Source organism: Muscardinus avellanarius, assembly GCF_963383645.1.
Source record: "Muscardinus avellanarius genome assembly, chromosome: 9".
Lineage (NCBI taxonomy): Eukaryota > Metazoa > Chordata > Mammalia > Rodentia > Gliridae > Muscardinus > Muscardinus avellanarius.
In genome coordinates, this window is record NC_137795.1 from 72,636,629 (window position 1) to 72,653,004 (window position 16,376).

The 16,376-nt window shown below is 35.3% G+C and overlaps 1 protein-coding gene across 1 annotated transcript in view; it reads right to left on the bottom strand.

The window, feature by feature from the left end:
• THSD7A (thrombospondin type 1 domain containing 7A) overlaps positions 1 to 16,376 on the bottom strand; it is a gene marked incomplete at both ends in the record, with an annotated part of 440,777 nt that overhangs the window by 67,961 nt on the left and 356,440 nt on the right. Inside the window, 4 exons of the mRNA XM_080701061.1 lie at positions 1,058 to 1,161; positions 2,372 to 2,504; positions 11,690 to 11,805; positions 15,974 to 16,208. Coding sequence (XP_080557187.1) covers positions 1,058 to 1,161; positions 2,372 to 2,504; positions 11,690 to 11,805; positions 15,974 to 16,208 — 588 coding nt within the window. The remainder of the gene's footprint in view (positions 1 to 1,057; positions 1,162 to 2,371; positions 2,505 to 11,689; positions 11,806 to 15,973; positions 16,209 to 16,376) is intronic.

A 16,376-nucleotide genomic window follows, 5' to 3' on the forward strand; every position in this document is an offset into this window, starting at 1 on the left:
AGGTGAATGTTAATAGAGTCGCCTTTACACTTACTGTGCTACGCTGTGCATATTTGTCTGGGATAAGAACTTACAGGAAGGGGAAAGGCACTGCCATTGGATGAAGATGGTACCCACCCAGGGCGGTCAGGCTCAACACAGGAAGCCAGGAAATGAATCACCTAAGGTTATGCAGCTGTGAGTAAGAGAGTTTGGAGCCAAAGCTATTTTCACACACTTGGGCTGCTTCTACTATATTTCTTTGAGTGCTCTTCTATAGAAATACACTTTTCATCTGTTTTACCTATTTAATTACCTATTTAATTACCTATTTAATTACCTATTTAATTACCTATTTAATCCCTTTGATCTCTGAGTATTATTTGTGCAGAGAAGATAGAATAAAACTTGGAGGAATTCTAAAAGATCATTTGGGCCAATCTTCTCTTCTTTTTGCATTTTGCTTTATTTTGTTTTCGTTTAAATAAGCTAAGAGCCAGAAAGGTGAAGGGATTAATAAAATTTGCCCGGTGTTAAAGCTTATGTTTCCCGATTCCCAAGTTCTTGCTCCTTTTTTTTTATTATAAACTCTTAATATTATTTATGACAATGTTAGGAATGTCATTTGTGAGAACTTCTGGGAAAGTTACATAATTATACTGCATTGTATACATGTGCATATGTAATGCATAAGGGCAAGGATGTACACATTTTATTGAATGTTAAGACGGCAAGTAAAGTGTTAGGAAATACCTTGATCTTTTTAGATTCTATTAGTTTTTATCAATAAAAAAAATTTTCAGTGTACCATCTATGTCATAACTAAAAGATTGGTTTAATTTTCTTCCAGACATAAATTAGGGGGAAATATAGGAGCCACAAGCTAATGTCAAAGAACAAAATTCAAACAGATGTTTCTCCATTCTGTTGTTCTGTAGAATGGGTTCTAGCAGATTCATATCTACCTTAGTCTGCTTGCTGAGCCTGATGTCAAAATCACAAATGCATCAAGACAGTAGTTAAGATAGAGATGTCAGAGAAATGAAAAGCAAATCAAGTACAGAATTGGGCTTCCCACCTCTTGCCTGTCGTCCAGGCCCACAGCCTTCCTGTGCTCCAGGGATGTCCTGTTGTACACTCCAAGGGACTAATTGGCACCTACGCCATTTATGAGTTTTCCATCTACAAGAGAACAGATTTCCAATGGAGAGGAAAAAAAAAGATACGGGCAGATCATGGAGATAGAGCAGCATAAAAAAATGACTTTGATCTCTTCAAACAGAAGTAATTTAACTATGCTTAGTACTAAGTTAATTTAGATATTTATGAAGGTATTATAGAAAAGCAACATTACATACAAAAAATTCTTCTGATGGCATTAGAGACAAGAACACATCTTTGCCAAGTTCTATAGAAATGGACACTAAAGAGAGCTGCAGAGATCATTTTAATGATTTAGATTGCCAAGAGATGTACCAAATAGCACAGTGCTGCATTCCATTTAAGTGAGCTATATTTATTTTAATTGAAGTTATGGAATTGCATTTAAGTCATGACTCCTTTGTTTAGTGCTCTTTTGATTAGCACTGTAGGAATAACTCAACTGAAATTATAATCTTTTATAAGAACATTCCCAAAACAAGGAAGTTTGGCATAATAGTTAATAATTTTCATGATGTAACTACACAGTTTTATTATTTGTCATTTCAGAATGATAGATAAATGTATTAGGCTGGCAAATTTGTCATAACTTTCTACTTAAATGATTATTTTGTGATTACATGTCTCATTTGATGCCATAATATTTCATCTGTTGTTGGGATTGCAATTATATACTACATCAAATTTCAATTAGAAACTTTTGGCCTTAGTGGTAAGGAGGCCAAATTTCTCTAATAAATTACCAAGATGATATAAAGCTTCAATAGCTACAATTTTCTTTGGGATACTCACAAAATAACTGAAGAGATATCTTACTGGCATCTTTGAAACACTTATGTCATTTTCTGAGCCAGAATACCAATGTTTATGAGAAGCAGGTGTTCTTTGAAGCCAGGGGAGAAATGCTTAAGTCATTCTTTTATGTTTCATAATTATTAACCACTCTTCTGGATTTCCTATAGTTTATATCAACAGAAGGCATTTCCCCAAACTATTGGTGCTAATAACACAGGTGGGAAATTTGCCCAAGTATTTGTCTCCTTGGAAATAATCTAAGAAGCTGAACAACTCCCCTAAACAGAGGCAAGAAATGGCAGCTCTAGCCATAGACATTGTTAATTCCACTGAGCTTGCAGAAGAAACTGTTCTGGATTCCTTTTTCCATTGTCTGAATGAGTACGAACTGGCAGTCTTTCCCAATGCATGGCTCATAATGCTTTTTTTCAATTACCTGTAGCTTTGGCACACTGGAGGGGCCTCACAGGCCTTCTCTTCATAGAGGGGATCTGTGCAGTCGCGACCTCCATTGGCTGGCAGCTGAATGATGACTCGAAGCCGAGACTGCTTCTTGACTCCAGAATCACCTGCAACGAGGCAGCTCTTTAACCTCTGTATTTTGCATTGATCAAAGAGTCTCCAAAAACCACTCTGTGCAAAGAAATTGGACTGCCTCTGGCCACACCTGCGACATCCCTGGATGAGAGGCCTCATCTAGTCTAATCATTTGCTAAATTCTCCCAAAGACTGCTTATGTTGAAAATCCAATCAATTTCCATTTTAAAATGTGAAGAATGAAGAAAACAGTTCCACAGTCAACTAGTCTTCCTAATATGCAGTTACAAAGTAATTGCTCTTTTGTATATTTCTTTCCCCTTGAGAAATATGACAGATCTAATTAAATTATTTTCCACCACCTTAGGTTTATTTTCATGCCATTTCACGTAGCCCTGTTTACCACATGGGACTCATACACATGTAATGAATCTTCCTTAGGAGGATATAGTCAATGTTATAATGTGAACTTTTATTTCTTTGTTATTCACTTAATTTGAAATGCATAACTTGTAAATTATCCCAGTCATTTATTATTCATGTTAAACAGATCTTCAATTCAAGTCACATTCTAAACATCAGGGCTCTAAGTAGTGAAAGAGAAGTGGTTGCTTAGAGGCAGATCCTTTAGAGAAGCCGTCAACATAGCAATAATCACTGTGAGTAAATAACTGTGAATTATGCTTAAAAATGGTAAAAATAAGCCTTAACTTCAATAAGGATACCAATTTGACAGTATTATTGATGTAAGGATGCCCAACAATTTTTAGATTAGAAACTGATGTATAGGATTTGCCAGCTTTAATAAAATGTATTTTAACTCATAATATACACTTTTTAATAATGAATAGCCACAGGGTACAGTTTCACTTACAAAAGAACTCCCTAAATAAGTGTGTTAGTAGTGCCAGGTGTGGTGATGCATGCTTGCAATCCCAGTATATGGGAGTGCTGAGACAGGAGAATTGCAGGTTTGAGGCCAGCCTCAGAAACATTATGAGACCCTCAGGAACTTAGTGAGATACTGTCTCAAACATTAAATAAATAAATAAATAAATAAATAAATAAATAAATAAATAAATAAAATCAGTCTGTAGGTTTAACTCAGAGGTAGAACACCCCTGGGTTCAATCCCCAGTAAAACACACACACACACACACACACACACACACACACACACACACTTATGTTAATTGATAACATAATTTTAGATGTATTTATAACTTTTTGTGTGATCATTAAATATTTGCTACATAGCATACAAGAACAGCCCTTAGCAAAGTTTCACCAGAAATGAAAAGAAACATTTTTAGAGTTATTGTGGTTGTATACAAATATAATTTGATAATTAAAACTCTCCCATAATGGAATGAATGTCCCTTCAGATGAAAGGTGCCCTTTCATAGGATTACGGCAAGTACCTGACTCCAGCCTTTTTTTTTTAGAGAGGATTCTTGTATTAGATGAAAGAGTGGGTTACACTGGTGATACCTGAACGTCTGAGTACAAAAAAAACCAAAACCAAAAACAAAAAAAAACTCTTTAAAAACAGCAGCAGCCACGTTGGGTGTGGTGGCGCACACTTGTAATCCCTGTGCTAGCGCTTAGGAGGCAGAGACAGGATGATCTCGCAGGTTCAAAGCCAGCCTCACTGGCTTAAGAGACCTTGTTTCCAAATAAAAATATAAAAATATGTCTGGGAGTGTAGCCCAGAGGTTGAAGGGCTTCTAGGAACCCCAGAACCAACCAACCAACAAAAAACACACACCAGCAGCCGGCCGTGATGGCACACATTTGTAATCCCAGTATTCGGGAGGCTGACACGGAGGATCACGGCTCATGAACAGACCTACTCAGCTACTTAGGAGAGGCCCTTTGCAATTCAGTGAGACCCTATTTCAAAAATAAAAAGACTAAAAACTAGGGTCGGGGGTGTAGCTTGGAGGTACAATGCCCTTGCGTTCTATCTCCAGTACTGCAGAAAAAAATTAAAAAAACAAAGAAACAAACAAACAAAAAAACCAAAACAAAACAGCAACCATCTAGATATGGTGGTGTACACCTGTAATCCTGGGACTTGGGAGGCTGTGACAGGAGGATCACAGGTTCAAGTATAGCCTCAACAAGTAGTAACACTCTAATCAAGCAAGTGAGATCCAGTTTCCAAATAAAAATAAAAAATAGAGCTGGTGGTGTATCTTGGAGGTAGAATACTTCTGTATTAAATCTGAAGTACCATACAAAAATCCCAGCAGCAATAACAACAGATTTCTGGGCATATATACTTAAACTTATTAAATCAGAATCTTTGAGAGCCGAGTTTAGCAATCTGATTTTTAAAGAGCTTGCCAGTGTTTTAAAGAGCTTGCCAAGTAATGGTGGTAAAGAACCAGGTTTGGGGACTACTGGAATAGATGACCTTGTATATCTCATTCCAATTTAAGATTCTGAGTCCACATGTAACTTTTTAGGATGATTCCACAGTATAGAAAAACCTGTACTATTAATGACTATATTAACTATTTTAATGAATAATTAGAATACTATAGGTAATGGAGTAGGGAATTGGGGTCTGGAAATCTTTGCAACAGAGAATTAAAGTGTTTGAAAATCTTGTTACGGGCTTTTTATTGTCACACTTGTATTTAATATGATTCATTCAGGCAGATCTAAAAATATCAATAAGAATTTTAATACTTTGTTAATGCAGTTTCCATTTATTATATTGTCCAAATAACTCCTCTTTTAAGGGCTAGGTAATTCCTGTAATAATTCAGAGCTCGGAAAAAATTTTGTTTCCCTTGATAATCCGTTAAAAATCCATTACACTTCTATTTTTTGCTTTGGTCACCAGAATCTCAAAGCTAATTTTCTTCTCAATTGCAGGAGCTTACCTTAACTTGATTTTCACATAGAATCTTTCTCCTCCTGTCCCCTTTGTTCCCTCTCTCATTCACTGCCTGGCTTCACTCTTCTTTACAATTTCTATTAGTTTTTCTTATGTCTTCTATTTGTAATTTATCTTTAATCTTTTTAAAAGAGCATACAAAATAATGGCCATTCTCATCATTTGTTTAGCATTGGAGAAATAAGGGAGGTTTTGGTGTGTATTTTAACAGGGAAAAGAGCACAGACAAATGGTCTTTTGTTTCCCAAGTGGACAACAGTCTTAAAGGCAATCACTCTCCAAACCTTTTCAACCTGCAGATAGAAATTAGACTTGGGATTAAGACTTAGGGACCTGGGGACTGGAGAGGACAATGAGTTTAGCAAAGCTCCTACCCATTAATTATCTAGCTGGCTCCTTGTGCATAGCCAGGGATGGTCCAATCTTTTGAAAAAAAAAAATGTGACCCCCAAGTGCAACTGTGCAATTCCTCAACTTTCATCTAGTGCCTTGTCAGCACAAACACCATATGCTTTAACTCAATGTTTGTAGGACTATGACTACTCTTTTTACTTCCTTGACTTCACAAAGTCAATCCATTTGTTCTTATAAAAAGTCTAGATTCCTTAATGTTGTGCAGCCCACAGGATAGAGATTGTGATCCGATTAAAACGAACACTTCAGAGCCACAGCACCCACAGAGGAGGTTTAATTGGGTCACATAGGCAGTGTCATGACATCCATGCTTTTACCCGCTGGGACGTCTGCTTCTTCTCAGGTCACAGTTAAGAAATTACTCGTGTGCTCAAAAGAAACAGCACTGTCGATCCCAGCCAGGTTATAGAGCATTCAGATCAGAGCCCAGACAAAGGGAAAGCCACAGCACACGCTAAAAAAGAAAAGTGGAATGTCCTTCCTTTCAGTTTTCTGTTTGTATTATAACATGTGGTTGATAAAACTCTACAATTTCCATTCATCTTTGTGTTTTAGTGCCTAGATCATAGTAAGTACCGTACACAGTAAGTGCTTGGTAAATATTTGCTGAATGGGTAAACACATTGATTCCAAATTTTCTCAACTAAAATATTAATACCTTCTATTTCTTTTTATCTGTTCCCTTAAAGTAATAAGTACCTGGACACTAAGTCTGTGCACTGAGGATTAACAAAAAATAAGCTTATCATTGTCTATTTAAAAGAATGCAAATGTGAAAAATAAAGCCACCTGCCTATTGCAGTAATACTTGAAAATACTTATCTAGAATAGGAATAGAAAAAAGAGATTATACATCCAGGAAATAATTATGTGATAATAGGGGACACAGATTCAGAGGGTACAAAATCTCTAACACAAATAGCATTTTTCAGATCTCTTGGAACACGTGAGGTAAGTGTCACAGATATATTACTTGATGAAAGGACTTAAAGGGCAGGTACAACTGATTTGTTAAGCCAGAAGTGGGAAGAATGGCCATTTGGAGCAGCATGCTGATATGAAATTGAAAGGAAACTGTTTCATGCAAGAAACAAAATATAAAGTTTTATAAAGATAATATAAAGTTTTCATATCTTTGGGGTAATTCTAGTATATGATTGACTCAGGTGAGTAGGATATTCTGTTTAACTCTCAAGGCAACAAATGCAGTGAGGAAAAAATAACAAAAAGACAATCACAGATTTTGAGCAACCAAATAGAATATTTGATCAAAAGTACTGATATTTTTTCAAGAGTAGAATTACAAGCTGCGTGTAGTGGTGCATGCTTGTGATACCAGTACTTGGGAGGCTGAGACAGGAGGCTCTCAGGTTCACAGTCAGGCTTAGCTACTTAGTGAGGTCTTCAACAACTTAGTGAAATCCTGTTTTAAAATAAAGAATAAAAGCCGGGAGTGGTGGCACATGCTTGTAATTCCAGTATTTTGGAGGCTGAGACAGGAGGATCTTGGTTCATGGACAGCCTCAGCTACTTAGTGAGGCCCTTTGCAACTCAATGAGATCTTATTTCAAAAATAAAGAATAAAAGATAGGACTGGGGTATAGCTCAGAGGTAAAAACAAATTAAATGAAATAAAAAAATAAGTAAAATAAATAATAAAAATTAGGGCTGGAAAGTAGAATGCCCCTGGATTCCATCCCTAGTACCACACACACACACACACACACACACACACACACACACACACACAGATTAGAGTTAAAAATAACGTCTATGCATGTTATTTCTATTTTCTATTTTTTTTTTTTTTGCAATACTGGGGATAGAATCCCAGCCCTAATTTTTATTCTGTGTGTGTGTGTGTGTGTGTGTGTGTGTGTGTGTGTGTGTGTATGTGTTACTGGGGATGAAACCCTTCTACCTCTGAGCTACACTCCCAGACCTATTTTTATATTTTTTATTTGAAAACAGGGTCTCTTAAGCCAGAGAGGCTGGCTTTGAACCTCCTGTCTCTGCCTCCCGAGCGAGGGGATTACAAGCATGCCCAACCACTCCCAGCTCCTAATTTTTATTTTTTATTTTGAAAAAGGGTTTCACTGGGTTGCAAAGGGCCTCACTAAGAAGCTGAGGCTGTCCGTGGACTGTGATCTTCCTTGTCTCACCCTCAGGAATGCTGGGTTTACAAGTGTGTGCCACCACGCCCTGCCAATTATTTCTATTTTTATAGTGTCCTTTGTCAAAATTTATTTAAAAAATTAAAAAAGTTAGCAAATACACTAGTTTGAGGATCAAATTACATTCTAATCAGTACTGATCTTTATCAGCATTGATTTCTCAAGGTTTATCATGGGAGAGGGCTGAATAACATTTCAAAATAACTCTTTCTGTTTTTCCTGGAATCCTAAACTATTCTGTTTCAAACTGTGGTGTACTTTTACATCTTTAAAGTTATTTGAAAAGAAAGGTAGTTTCATATTTTAATGAGCTAAAAACTCTTATAAAATTTAGACTTTACTTGCAGAACTAAATTGAAAGGAACCATCCCATCCCTGAATTAATTTTTCTGTTGCTATTACCTCTCCTTGAACATTCAACTTTGTTTAGCATTTTAAAACTGCATGTGGAAGTCAGCGTAATTTCAATAACACTTAGATTATTCCCATTTTTTACTAAATAATGGAGGAATTAACCTTATGCCATTGCTTTATTTTCTGCACCACAGCAAAAAATTAACTTTCTATAACACCATTGTCTCCTTATTCTCATTTATAGCAGTCTGCAGGCAAAACAGAAAATACTTTTTTGGGAGCACAAAGCATTTTGGCACTGTCACCCAACAACCACACCTTCTACTCCACCCCTCCCAGTGCTTTTTAAAGATTTTCTCAATACACAATTATAGAAATTCCTTTTATTTCTGAGTGACTAGGTTTAGGGTTTCTGAAAATGTTTTGTTGTAGGAGACTGAACATAGAATTGCCAAGTAAAGCAGGCAGGGCTGATCTCCAGTTCCTGGTGAGACGACCTTGGCTCAGCTGAACAGGGCCCTGCCTCTCACAGAGCACCTTGCTTTCAAGAGAGCAGATTTCTGAGTTGGCTCAAGTACTCCTATTCACCACCACCCCAGAAGTTCCAGAACAGTCTTTCAGTGACACCATGGATTTTAAGTTATAGTAGTTACCTATCTTCCCCCAAGAAACCAGTCCAACTAAAAACCCATTATATATCTCATTCATGTTGGTGCCCACAAGAAATAAGTCCTCCCAGCCTCCAGGTCTTTCATAAGCACCCAAGCCCACCACACTATTTCCATGTATAGCCTGATGTGATTTTTCATCCCATCCTGTAACCCTTCCATAAACGTAGCCATTTGGAACATATGGTCTGGCAACTTCAATCTCTTCTTGGAAAGTTTTCTTTATATTCTGCTATCGGAAGCTGACTCCGTCTATCTATCTCCCATTCTTTTAGAATTTCCAACTCCACCAGTTATCCCTTTTGTAAATTATCTTGAGATACTTGGTTAGTTGTTGATATTGGGACAGTCTTCACTAAAATCCTTCCTATTCCCAACTGGTCACTACTTTTGATAATGGTCTTTGATAATCACATGATTATTCCACTCAAGTTAATGGAAACTGAATTATTATATTTCTTCCCATCCAATGACCTTCTCTTGTATCTTGTATCCAAGAGATACTCCTCTGTTCATCCCTCAATAACTATATAATCTTATATGCGAGCATCTAATTTCTGACCTTTATTTTCTAGCCTTCCTATTTGATTACTTTAATGCTCTTCTTACTAAAATTCTTAAAACTCTAATGAGAGTAATATACACTTTCTCAATTACGTTCCCACTATCTGCTCCCATCTTTATGACTTCACTTCCATTCTGATTCATGTTAGACTCCATACTCCATTTTTATTTTGAGTATTCTCTGCAGATACCTTGGTTCTCTGTCCCTTTTTCTCTTTCCTATAATGTCCTGGAAAAGCCTGGATGCTAAGCAAAATAATAATTTTTCCACACTTTTCTGGCACCCAGGGAGCTTAGTATGACTGTAGAAACACTGGCAAATATGTTGAGCAATCTCTTCTGAAGTACATGATTAAGTAGACCCTTGATATTGCCTAGAGATTTTACTACATATCACCAGTTTTCCTAATTTGAGCTCTCCAAAATGATAACACTTCTTTTTATCCCCTTAATTCCTTGAGGTCCCCTGACCCTCATGCTAATTCTAATAATCTTAATTATTTTCAAATATAGAAGAAAATAAGAAAAATTTACCTAATTATCTGTTTTTGAGTGATTATTTTATAATCAATATAATAGGAATTTCTTTTTTCCTTGAAATACCTTAGTAAAGTTAGCTTTTTTAAAATACTTTACACAATACAAGAAACTATCTAACATTAAGAGAAGACAAAATATTTCCCCACTTTCAAAAATTTCACTTAAAACTCATAAAACTGTTATCATTTGGTTATAAATGTAACATAGGTTTTGCAATTGATAGAAAATGTCCTTATACTAGTACAAAATATAAAATGGAAAAATATGAATAAAATTTACTTCATTAATGCCATGAGCTAAATATAGACTTTTTAAAACTATGGTGACAAATAGCCAACAATTACCATGCTCATTGGGACCAAACCAAAGAATATTGTTATTTAGCTTTTAAGAAAATTAAAGGATAAGAAAATAAAAACTGATAAAAAGATTGTCAGACAATGATATTGCTTTATTTGTAAGTTTATGGTATTTACATATTTCTAAAGCTAAAGCTTCTAATTCCTTTTACCTCAAAAGCTATTTATGGGTCCTTAAAGACTTTTAAAATAAAAATGCCCTATTTTTGCTTGGTTTTTGGTATAATTTTATTTGATATTCCAAGAGTATCCAACAAAAAAGCATGAACAACTTTTATTCCAACTATATGAAATGCTAATCATTTGATTAAATATTTCATTATTAAAATTATACTAACTGGTTTTAATAACTTCGAGTAAGTTAGTTTTTTTAAATAGAAACTGATTCTTAATATAATCCCTATAGTGAGTCAAGAAGCATAAATTTAAGAAACATAATATTTATCTGTTGAGAAAACAAAAAACTAGAAGATTGTGTCATTTGTGACTAAGAGAAAATTGGCTGTTACTGCATAAGTCACCTGGAGAATATTGATACCATTCTCAGCAGCAAGAGAATAACCTCTGTCCTGGTAGGTTAAAAAATATCAAGGGATGATACTATGGTATAAAAGCAAAACCAAACCAGTGAACAAATACTCATCTTGTAAATGTCTCATGGCACATTCATTTTTGGCAGAGAGACAAGTTGGCCATTTTTCTCTTTCCTTTACTTCTCTCCTTGGGCCACCAAACTAGCCCCATGCTATTTCTTGCCAGTAAGTAGGTTAAAAGCCATGTATACTGATAAGATCACTGTATATTACTTTAAAAATTCAAAAGACTAATGGACATTCTTTTACATTTATTGCAAAAGTAAACACTATTAATATAATAGAGCCTAGGATGCTTTCACTTTGATTTAGATCATAAAGTTTCAAGTCAGTTTTTGGCATAACTCATCTGTCTGGTATTCTAAAGGAATATATTTCCAGAGGGAAACAAAAATGCTATGAATTTATGCTATACCAGGACCACATAGCCCTGTGTAGAAAAAGAGGATACAGTGTCATTTGTGACTCAAAAAAAATTGCTATTATTTGCCTAAATCATTTAAAAGACGTTCATACCTTTCTCAGAAGCAATGAGAAAAAAAAGCCCTATTCAATAACCACAGTTGCTAGCTGGCTAGAGAATTTGGAAGTCTTATGAAATGGAATTTCTAGGTGAGGAGCTGCAGAACTCTGGAGCTCGTACCTTCTTTACAGGAGGAGGGGCACGGCGTCCAGTCGCTGTATGGGGTCACTATGCAGTCCTTCCGACAAGGAAGCAAACAAGGCCTTACTGTTTCAGGCCGAAGGCTTTCAGGACACCTAGAAAAGAAAAATAAAAAGGAAAAGGGAAATAGTTAGGCCTCTAGAGTAAATCAGGTAATTTAACTTATTTATATTTTTCATTGCTGCAATTGTAAAACATCGCTAATACAAGATTATTTAGTTTCCAGGAGCCTTTCTGGTTTTGACAAGAATTTTTCAACTTAATCCTTTTCAACTCTACCTCAATAAGACTTCTCAAGGCAGAATGTGCAAAGTGAATAGTAGCAACTGTGTTACCTGGAATAAAATACAACAATGATACTTTATCCCATTACAATGATCTCTTCATTAATATGTACTTTCTAACATGCTTTATAAGAAATTGAGTGACAATTTTTTTTTTTTTTTTTGGTGGTACTGGTGGTGGAACCCAGAGGCTTTCTACCTCCAGGATATACTCTCTGACCTATTTTATATTTTATTTGGAAACAGGGTCTCACGAAGTTGCTGAGAGCCTCACTAAACAGCTGAGGCTGGCTTTGAACCTGTGCGATCCTCCTGTCTCAGCCTCCCAAGCGCGGGGATTACAAGCATGCACCACCATGCCCGGCTTTTGAGTGGCAATTTAAACGATCAATTGAAGGATTCAATTCTACATCTTTGTATAACTAATAGGCTTTTTGCCAATGATAAGTTCCAGGCTATTCTATATTTTTCACAAACTATGCATAGCATAAACTAAATTTATAAAGGACTATATATAAAAAAATGTATGTGTATATTTGTAGTACTAAGAATTAATTGAGAGTAATTTTATCTCTGAACTACTACACTCCCAGCCTTATTTTACTTTTAATTTTTTGAAATAGTTTCTAAGTTGCTGAGGGCCTCACTAAGTTGCTGAGGTGGCCTTGAACCTGCAATCCTTCTGTCTCAGCCTCCCAAGTACTGGGATTATAGGCATTTGCCGCCGTACCTAGCTTGGAGTATATTCTTTACATAGTTGATGGTAAAAAATAATTGTATCAGTATCTATATATCTCATGATAAATGATAAAATAATAAAAGTATATAAAGCATTATAATAAATAATAGTTTTTCCTGGTTTCATTTAGTATATCAATTTTTATTTGTTTTACATTTTGTTTCTTGTTTTAAATTATGAGACTTAAGATTTTTAATATTTTGTAGGCTATAATACATTTTTAGAGAAAAAGCTATAAAATAAATAAAAGTTAATAAAATAAAAATAGTAATAAATTGGCAAATAAGTAACAAATAGAACTTAAAGTTACTATACATGGAAGAAGTCACATGCTCTTATAGGTCAAGATAAATTGTCTTTTATAAAATGAAAAAGTCAGGTTTTCAGAACTGTATTATGAATTAAGAATCAACATGATCAATCTATTTTCCATTTTTTCTTTGGAGAATTTTTCTGACATTTCATTTTAATAATTTATAATTAAATCCATATGTCTTTCTTTATACGTAAATCTGCTCTATTTAATGGTATAGATACATGCTTTCCTTTCTTACTTTAAAAAATGTTTATTTGGAAGTAGAATTTTAAAAATTCATAGCAGATAACATTTCAAAAAAGAAATAATCTCCCTAGTTTATGTTGAGGGTAATCTTGTTTTTTCCTAATTGTAATGAGTACTCAAAGTCATGGACAACAAAGAAACTTAGAAGTGAATAATAGAAATTCATGTATTGATATACTTTAGATTATACATCACTAGAATAAGACTTTAACTTACATTTTAACCAGGAGACATTAAGTGGCAAAACTTCACATACGTGTCAGTTAATTCTCTTGAGACTAGGGAATTGTTGGTCAGTAATTATGGTTGAAAGCACTACTTTTCAATGAGGCCATTTTTTAGCTTGAACAGTAGGGGCATTCCTCAACTGCATGGTCTCTGAATATTAGCCCCGAATAAATCCATGGGATTTACAATGTTGTCATTGACAACCTCCAAAGATTCTGTTTTAGTTTAGAAATAGCCACAGCAAGACACTTGGCTAACTGTGGAGAACAAAATTACCAACAACAAAGTCCCTAAATGAGCACACAAAGATAAATTATATGGCCTAGATTACATTCAATAAAATGAATTCAGACTTCCTTTGGTGAGGCAATTGGTTCAGTCAACATGTTCCATTTCTCCCTTGTACTGTTTGTATTTAGTGTTTGTGGTTTAAATCAAAGAATTGATTTTCCCCCAAATCTTATTCAAGGTCAAATTAAACAGATGTGATAGGAGTTGAAGTTTGTTACTTGGGAGGATAGATAAGATCAATAACATTGATTTTACCATTGCACGGTAATCTATTTTATTAAGAGGAGTTTAAAACAAGCCTTCCATTTGCATTTTTGTTTCAAATGACAAGTATTGGCAAGCATTCCTGGAATTTAACCTCACATTTAGGAAGAAGGGCAATAATATTTTCTTCTAAATTCATAGTACTTGCTTAAATTCCTAGAATTTTAAGGGCAAATTTTAAGATCTGTTTTAACACATCTATAGATGTATCTAGATCATTGAATTAAGGGTGCAGAGGCAAAGGAACATTTGAATAGATTATTGTGGTGGTCTGACACGGAATTCAGGATACCCTTCCTGTTGATTGATTTAATGATATAATGCAGCATGCTCTTTCACAATTACCCTTCTATATATGTCCATTCATTCTACTGCAAAAATAGTTTGTATTTTGAGGAGTGAAATGATAACAATTTTTGAAAGGTGATTAACTGTATAACAGGTACAGGGTGAGTGAGCTGACTTGTAGATCAGTACAATCACCTTCATCCTGAACTACAAAAACCTGGTCTTGAACTTCTCTAGTGAATATTTCTATATCTGTTTTCATTCCAGCAAGAACCAAGATCTACCAGCACTTGGAACTTCAGGTCTTGCTGTTACTACTATCGAATTTTAATACATTGCACATTAATTTCCTGAGTCAGATATCACAACCTTACCATAATATCTTTTGAAATATTGGTTTTGGACTGCCTATTAAGCCTGTGCAGTAGTCTCTCAATTTACTCAGATCTCTTATGGAATATAGTTTCTAATATATTTTTGAATTTCAAATAATATAAACAAATATAAAATATGGGGATAAATATCTCTAATATGTGGAGTGCTAGTCAGATAAAAATAACTCATAATAGAATTCTGCTATCTCTCTGAAATTTCCTATACATCAGATAAATTATCTTCATTTCTTTGGAACAGTAAAAATGTACCTCAAGTTGTTGAGAGAAAATAACAATTTCTAAATTTATTAAGTGATTACATTAGCAATTCTTTTCTCATTAATTTTTTTCAATAGATTTGTTGAGAATTGAGGCCAGAATTGATTAGGTGGCATGCTTAATATCCTCCAAAATACTTGACCATTGGCAGATTGGAAAATATGAGGTCATGTTTATACCTATGCAAAATGATGGATGTTACTCCCTCAAAAGTTTTATCCCCTCAAAGAGTAGATCTTAGATTTATTATTTTCCTTTACGAACTGATTATCCTTCATATGCCATTACTTGTTTTTGTTTGTATTTCTCACAAGGCATATATCATATGTCAACTCTCCATTTCTTTCTTTTTTTCTCTTGCAAATAGTTTAACCTGTTATTACTGTATTCCCAAACACCATGAGAAACGGATAGATTTTTACTTATCATAATACATGTCCTATTCTAAAATTTTCTCTTTCTCTTGGAAGTAAATAGTTTAGTCATAATGTTTGGCCCCAGTATTTTAGAGTGTCTTCTAGGGGAAATAAAAGCCAGATCATAGAGGGTTACTACCCAATTACAGCAGATTGGCAGCCTTCATAGCCTACGGACACATGCGAGGTCATGGATGACCTACCCTCCCAGGACTCTGTATGCTGTCATTATTGATCAGCTAGGCCTAGAGCGCTTTTTCATGGCCTCACTAGTTTAATAAAAGCAGAAAGTGCTACCATAAAACAGAAAGTAGGTAACGGGTAGAAAGATTTCTATAGAATTTATAGACCCCAGTAACAAGACTCTGAAGTGGTTTACAGCTTTATCAGCAGCTGACATTCAAAACAAACAAATCTTACTCTGGAGGACAGGTATGACAAGCATCAAAATGCCCCATTTCATGAAGCAAGTGAAGCTTGTGCCAATCTTCCGCATGGGCTACCACAGGATTTACTGTTGCCATCCCGAAGCCCTTACTTTTTGGGTCCCACTTGGCCCACATTGACGCGCACACAGATGACTTTCCTTGTCTGCATGCCGACAGAGCACGAGGCCTCCCCATTCCAAGTTGTAGTCGTGTTGAAGGATGATACCGACGTGTCCTCGATGCACTGGCCCCAGGGACCGGTCTGCCAGTGGTATACAGTGCAAGGATGCTCATTGCAGCTGCGCACCTCTTGCAAAGCACTGATGTTTGGACAGCGAATCCCACCTGCAGAAATGGACAAGGATAGCAGATTCGACCTGGAGCCAACAGAAATCTTGCCATTCTCTGTTACTTGGAATTAATCTGGCTAATAATAATGACATCTTCTACTTATTTAGCATATAGCCTGTTTTTACCATATTGTTAGGAGATCAAATTACCTTAGTTGGCATA